This window comes from Poecilia reticulata, chromosome 20, assembly GCF_904066995.2.
Source record: "Poecilia reticulata chromosome 20, P_reticulata-male-v2, whole genome shotgun sequence".
NCBI lineage: Eukaryota > Metazoa > Chordata > Actinopteri > Cyprinodontiformes > Poeciliidae > Poecilia > Poecilia reticulata.
This window is the reverse complement of record NC_088849.1, coordinates 15434475-15441750: the sequence shown is the minus strand read 5'-3', so window position 1 is coordinate 15441750 and position 7276 is coordinate 15434475. Positions and strand designations below refer to the sequence as shown.

The 7276-nt window shown below is 40.7% G+C and overlaps 1 protein-coding gene across 1 annotated transcript; it reads right to left on the bottom strand.

Moving 5' to 3' along the window:
• Positions 1–316: 316 nt before the first annotated feature.
• On the bottom strand, positions 317–2199 carry bhlhe22 (basic helix-loop-helix family, member e22). Its single transcript, XM_008396264.3, has one exon. It carries the CDS (start codon positions 1959–1961, stop codon positions 1143–1145), a length of 819 nt encoding a protein of 272 aa, XP_008394486.1. The 5' UTR covers positions 1962–2199; the 3' UTR covers positions 317–1142.
• Between the last annotated feature and the right edge of the window lie 5077 nt (positions 2200–7276).

Here is a 7276-nt window from a genome sequence, read left to right as displayed (position 1 = left end):
CAGTTTTGATGGAGTGGAAAATTATTGACACCTGACGAGAGCCAAGAAACTTGAGAAATTAGAGATTATTTGCGCACAGAAACACCCTGAATGTGTAACAAACGCGCTAAAATCTGAATTTGTCTGATCGGAATGGCTTGTGCTTGACAGAGCTCAATGTGAATTGAAACGTTTTGTACAGAATTAAAAGGAAACGATTAAACCGTGAAATAAGACACATCAATGCGCACAACATTCAAACACCTTAAAAGCACCTTTCTCTGCTTCAAGTTGCACTGACTGCCTTGGATAAATAACCAGATAAGTATGTTTCTGCTGTTGTTCAAAATATTTTAATAAAGCTTTTCCACACTCAAATACATACAAACGGCCCCCTTTGATCTTATAACAAACCAAAGTATCTACAGCAATAAACCAAAGCCTTGACCTGACAGCGCGATTCATCGGAACGAAAAATCATGAAAAAAATGCAGAAAACACATCAACTTAGACGACAATGTGCAATGCAAGCATAAATACCATAAATATCCCAAATTAATAAATTACAAAAGACACATAAAACCACCTTGTAGACCTAAATGTATGCTTTTCTACTTTTTCAGATTTTTTTAAATTTATTTATTCGCTGAGTTGAAAGTAAAGCTTTCGCAACTAAATAAGTACCTAACCGAGAGGTTCACTTGTTTTCTTTCTTTCTTCTTTTTTTTTATTTGACTCTCTTCGTCCGAAACATTCACTTGGAAGGTTCTTTTGAAAACTGGGCCTTTGATTTAGTAGTCAAAGTAAACGCATGAGAAAGCAACAGAGTGAGGTCGGTGCTGTTGCGCTCCGGATAAAAAAAATAAATTAAAAAAAAGTCGCGCAGGTTGTCAGGTCACCCAGAAATCTCCACAGAGGGTCCATCACGGAGCAACAGGCCTTTAATTCAGCTTCTGTTCGGCCTTCATTCACACCAGCACTTTAAAGATGATTTATGTACACAATCAAGTGTTGTTCGAACAGAAAAAAAAAAAAAAGAAAACCAGAAGCGAGGTTTAATGCGTTTAGTAAATATTATAAAAATGTTAATTTTTGTCTCTACTCGATCTTCTGTCAGGTTTTTCTCCTTCTTGTGTGCTTCTTTGTAGTCTCTGTGGTCAGTTTTAAGGCTTGTCAGTGCACTGTTTGCAGAGGCTGGACGCGGCGTTGTTGAATAGGGCGCATTTGTCCGGGCAGGAGGGCGCAGCCACCCCGGCGGGGAACGGGTATCCGGGCGGTTGCTCGTACGCGCCCAGGCCGGGTGGAGGAGCTGCCAGCGCGGTGGTGGCCGGTATGGAAGCCGCGGAGATGGCCTGGCCCTGGTTAAGGTACGCGACCAGCCTCCTCATCTCCTCCAGCGCCTGCGCCTGCATGAGGATGTAGTTCTTGGCGAGCAGCAGGGTGGCGATTTTGGAGAGTTTGCGCACCGACGGGCTGTGCGCGTAGGGGATGACCGCCCGGAGCTCATCCAGCGCGTCGTTCAGGTCGTGCATCCTCCGTCTCTCCCTGGCGTTGATGTTGAGCCGCAGCATTTTCTGCTCTTTGGTTTTCTTACCTCCTCCTTCAGCTTTGCCCCCGGCTGCTGTCCGCACGTCGGTCAGGAGGACCATGTCGCACCGCCCGTCGCTGTCGTCATCAGGGCTCTGCTCTCCGCCGCTGCTTTCCGCCGCCGACGTCCTGTTGGCGCTCTCCCCGTACTTGACGCACAAAGATCCGGTCGGCAGACCCAGAGTGCCCCCTCTGCTTCCAGCCAATCCACCGGGCTGGATCGGGTCAGGATCGACTTGGTCAAAGCAACTAATTGGAGACTGGCGGTCTCTGGGCGGCAGATCCATGCCGGCAGACGCTCTGAACGGGTCCATCTTTTTGCCGGACACGGCGCTGAGAGTTTTGTGAAAAATGTCCCCTGCCGCGCCGCCGTTCAGGTTCATCCTCCGGTCCATGGCCTGGTGGGTTCCGGGAACTCCTGACGCCTCTCAGTGAGTTTCTCCCTCTGTTTGCGCGTCAACGGCGAAGTTTGGGGCTTCTCTTGTCAGCTGAGGTGCGGTGATGAAGAAGAGACTTGTGTAAAAAGTCTCTCTCTCTCTCTCTCTCTCTCTCTCTCTCTCTCTCTCTCTCTCTCTTTTTCTCTCTCTCTCTCTCTCTCTCTGTGCTGGATTCACCTTCCGCGGATCACCACCATCATCCTCGTTACGCACAAGACGCTTCAGTCTTTTTACATCATTATCTCGAGGCGGGTTATTAAAAAGGATTCGCCTATTGGGGCTGAGACAGCCTACCCCCCACCCCCCTCCACCCTCACTCTACACCCAATCAGGTTAACGTTTTAATTAACGCGGTTTAAACTGGAACAAACACCACAGCGCATCCTGCGAGTGTGCGTCTATACAAGACTTTAAAACAGTTTTCAGGCACCATCCTGTTCATGAAATGGCCTGCATAAAAATGTTACTCCATCTCATAAAAATTAAGTTACTTCAGCGGATCGAAGCCAAACAAAAAGCTGTTTTTCTTCGATGATTTGTTCAGAAAAGAAAGAAAATGCAATGGCGCGTTAAATTAGACTTACTGTCTGATTTATCGGGGAATTTCTTTCTTTGCTGTTCAATTGTTTTATAAAAACAATATTTTTGACTTTCACTTTTAAGAAGAAGAAGAAGAAGTGTCAATGATACGTTTTTCTTTATTATAATTTTTTTAATTTTATTTATTTATTTAAAGTCAATTGTCTTGAACGTCCACCAGTCTGTTTTTAATGCCGCTCAGCGGAAATTAATTGTGCTTATTCTGCCATCTTCTGGATGAAATCGTAAATCACATCTGTTAAAGAGCGGTGCTCTTTTATTGAGCGCACACCTCCTGATGCTTCCATCAGTGCAAAAAGCAGCTAAAAAAATTCACAGAAGAAGGGGAAATAAAAGGATAGAAATATTTATTTATTTACTCAATCTATATATTTAAAATAAATAGATAACTTACGCTTTGGAGATAAAAATAATAATAATAATAATAAAGAGATACCTTCTTTTTTCTGAGCCACAAATAACAAAATAATTTTATTTTTTTATCGAAAGGGATGTTTGCGACTGAGTTGTTGCTTAACGTAGTAAAAAATGACAAACTTGTGGAGTTTTGGTGAACTGCTTTTTGAAAAAAAAAAGTAAGAGACTGGAATTAGTTCAAATTAACAAAAAAGACTAAACTTCTACTATTCAAAACAAATTTAGTATATATATGTATTTATATGCATATATATTACTAAAAATGTTGTAATTATTTACGTAGAGTACTGCCTTCACATGATTCTGGATGTCTTTGGAAAATTGACATCCACCAAACAATCCCATCTGACTGAGCTTGAGCCGTTTGACAAAGAAGACTGGGCGATTATTTCAGGTTCTTCATGGGCAAAGAGACTTTTAGCATAAAGTCGATATGCTGAACACAAATGCACTTTTGATATTTGTATTTGTGAAACCATTTGGAAACCATTTTATTTCCTTTCACTGTGTATTTTTTTACTACTTTGTTTTGGTCTGCAACATAAAATCCCACTAAAGCACATTCAAGTTTGTGGTCGTAACATGACAAACTATGGTGCGTTTACTGCAGCCCTTTCCTGGTCACACTCACCATTTTCAGCACTTATTATTCCAGTCACATTTTTTTTCTTGTTTAAGCTGCAGAAAGGGGGCAGTGTTGCCAAAGGACAACTTGGTATGTGATGGAGAAGATGGAGTGACACAACAGCAGCCCAGGTAACCAGGCAAATAAAATGTCTTGGATCTATACTGTTGGCAATTAAATAAAAAGTCAATTTGAACACACACACAAAAGTTGTATTTCCCATTCCAGATGTTGCAGATGACCTTGGATATGAAATGTCAAAACCAGGTTTTATTATATATATATATATATATATATATATATATATATATATATATATATATATATATATATATATATATATATATATTCAGTTTTCTTGCAGAGAAAAAATCTGTAAAATCTTAAGCATTGTGATGTTAAAAAGCTGACAAATCTATTCCCAAGTGGTTGGAAATTCTAAACCCACCATTACACAAAATCTAGAAAAATGTCTCCTATTTAAAACTACAATATCCCTTTTTCTTGCACACTCCATGAAGACACTCTTCATATTTAAAATGCCTTTCAAAGCAATTTAAACCCATTTCAGATTCTGTCATGTTTTAACTACAACCTTTGTTGGGTTTTAATGAGATTGTTTGTAATAGAAAAATATTCCAAAGAGTTCACAATAGTGATGTGTAAGGAAAATAATACTTCTGCTGCAGCGTCAAGTGTGACGCAGCTGCTACTGAGTTTTCTTCCCATTGGTTTTTTTTCATTTTCTCATCAACTCTCACCGACATCCTTGTCCCTGCTGAAGAAAAGCATCCCCACACCATAACGCTGCCACCAACATGCTCCACCGAGGAGATCGGCGTGTCCAGGTGGATGATTATTTCTCTTCTGTATTAGCCAGGATTGATGGAAATGTCTTGGAAGGTTTACAGCAGTGCAAACTACTGAAAATGCTCCGTTTTCAGATGAATCTAACGCGCTTTATGAGACGTTCAGAGTTTGACGTGCTGCTTGATGGTTCAGTCATGCTTCAAACCCGTCCCATGCTCTGTCCCTGATCTGTCTGTTGTGTTACTTGCTCTTTGGGATTATATATGTTCCCCCAAACGTTTTATTAAAACCTTCCTATGCCTGACAGAGTAGCTGTTTTTACTACAAAAGATGGACCTTTATTCTTATTAGGTGATTTCTGCAGCCAATTGACTGAACTGGACTTCATTTAAGGGTATTACTCAAAATCCCAAATAAAGTACATTATTCAGGATTTAAACTTTTGTCACATTATTTTATAATATGACAAAATAAGAAAGAAATGCTTAAAGTTTTCAACTTGGTACACACTGAAAAATGTCCAAGCTGTCCCTTTAGCACTCAAACCTCACTCTCTGACAGGATAATTAGTTTGTGTTTCATAGGAATGGTGTGATTTTTCTGAATGTTCAGGACTTTGGACAGCTCCATAGTTTTAATTTCACATCAGTCTCACCTGTTCTCCGCAGGCGTCGCTGACGTTCTCTGTAGCCCCTGCGATCCCCACAGCGCGCTCGTTCAATGCGACCGACTCTTTAAACATTCTTCCTTTGCCTCACATGTTCCACCGGCACGCTAATAGACAATTTTGCAATTACTCTCCCCAAGAAGCCATTTGTAGATGCTCGGTGAAATGCATTAAAGGACAAAATCTGTCTCCATGTCCTAACAAGGTACCGCGGCTTGTTACCATGGCATGTTTCTGCACACACATGCAAGGTACCTTTAGCAGTGATTACGACTGACCCCTGCCAATTGAAACCATTGTGAGTATGCCACAGATTTTTTCCTCATCCTTGTTTGACGCCCTGGCAGCTACATATTGTGAAACAGGAATGATGTGGGCAAGAAAAGAAAAGGGGCAGGGGGGTAGAGGGCTGCTGTTTGCTTCCTGTGAGTCACCCACCAGAGACACAACTGCATTTGCCAAAGAATTTTGTGCACAAATTGTGATCCTTCTTTAAAAAACATGGAGGCAAATATAACATGAGAACAATAGACGAGGTATTTGAGAAATTAGCCAAAGTTCAAAACTGATGGATGTCACGATCAATAGGTATTGAAATGATTTTGGAAAGTTCTGTGTCCATTTTGTTTCCGAACATTCTCAGATCTGTTCTACATCAGAATAATTGCCCGTCTCGTATTTAAGCTTTCGGGTTTTCTCCAGTCTTTGCTAGTTTGTCTCGGCTTCTGTCTGCATTCCAGCCTTTTTCTTCAATCTTGTGATTTTTGGATATTTGACCTTTGCTTTTTTTTTTTTTGGCCACCCCTCTCGATTGTGTGATCTGATATTATAGTCGAGTACAGATCGAGTCTGTATCTTGGAGAACGGAAAATTGCAAGGCCTAAAAAGCAAAAATAAACAATAAATAAAAAGGCCAGAATACAAACACAGTGAATTAGGAGCTGTTTAACTTATTCTCAGTATAAATGTAGCTGTTCTCTGAAGGCCTACAAGGTTTTTAAAGAGCATTGCAAACAACGGTGGAGACCAAGGAACAGCAACTGGAATGAAAGGTAAGCGATAAAGTTGTGGAGAACTTTGCTGCAAACACAAAACCTCAGTATAAGGAGAGTTTTGATCAGATTCACAACTCGGGATGGAGAATCTGTTGATTGGAAAGGTTTTAGTCCTGCACAGATAATTCTGATAAAGGAAGCTAGAGATGTCCTGGAGTTTGAAACAAAGTGTTGTAGGGGGTTTCTGTGAAACATGGTGGTGGCAGCATCATCCTGGGGCGACAAGTCAACAAAGACAAGAAAGCTGATTACATTCAATGTTACTGTGGAAGGTCAAATGATTATCGTGTGATTTCCAACAGTTCATTTAGCAGATTTTTTTCATGTTTTGTGTGGATTACGTTGCAACGGAAACAGAGTGGGTGGCATTAAACCTCAGAGTGAAGATCTCTGCTGATCTTACCTGGACAGAGAACCAGCCACTTCATCGTATCGCCATCTGAGGAAACAAACAGCGCTTGTAGCTCTTCACCACGTTCTACAGAGGTGTGGTTGAGATTGCACTGACACAATCTCTGTGTGCTGCTCTGGCTGTAAAATAACAAGAGGAACTCTGCAGGGCACAGAGAGGGGGGTCTGCCTCAGAGCCACCGCAGGAGCAGTGAACATGCTCAGAGACTCTTTACATTGTCCTTATGGAGGTTTTGACCTGCTGCCATCATGTGAACGGTTCCACATCTAAAAGCAGAACAGTCGGAGCTTTCTGTGTACAGATGGGGAAATCCAGAACTTCTGCTATGATTAGGCAATTTATATTACCGTGCTTATGTTGTATTTAATTTGCTCTTTATTATACAATGACATGAGAATTTAACTGAACTATTCAAAGTAAAAACAAAAAAAACAAAACAATTCTCTTCCTGAGAAAAACAGACATGCTATCAAACCAGGTTGCACTCTTGTTTTTCAGTCTGTCATGTTTTAGATTTTAATTTTTTTATGCAATCTTAAAGTGTCCCTGCATAAATTAGAACAAGGGGGGAAAAGCTGCATAGAACACTCAATAATCAGCTAAAATGCTAAACTAAATGAATAAAACAATTGCTATTATTATGATAAAGGCCATATAAAATATTAAATGTAGGACTTTTAATTTGGC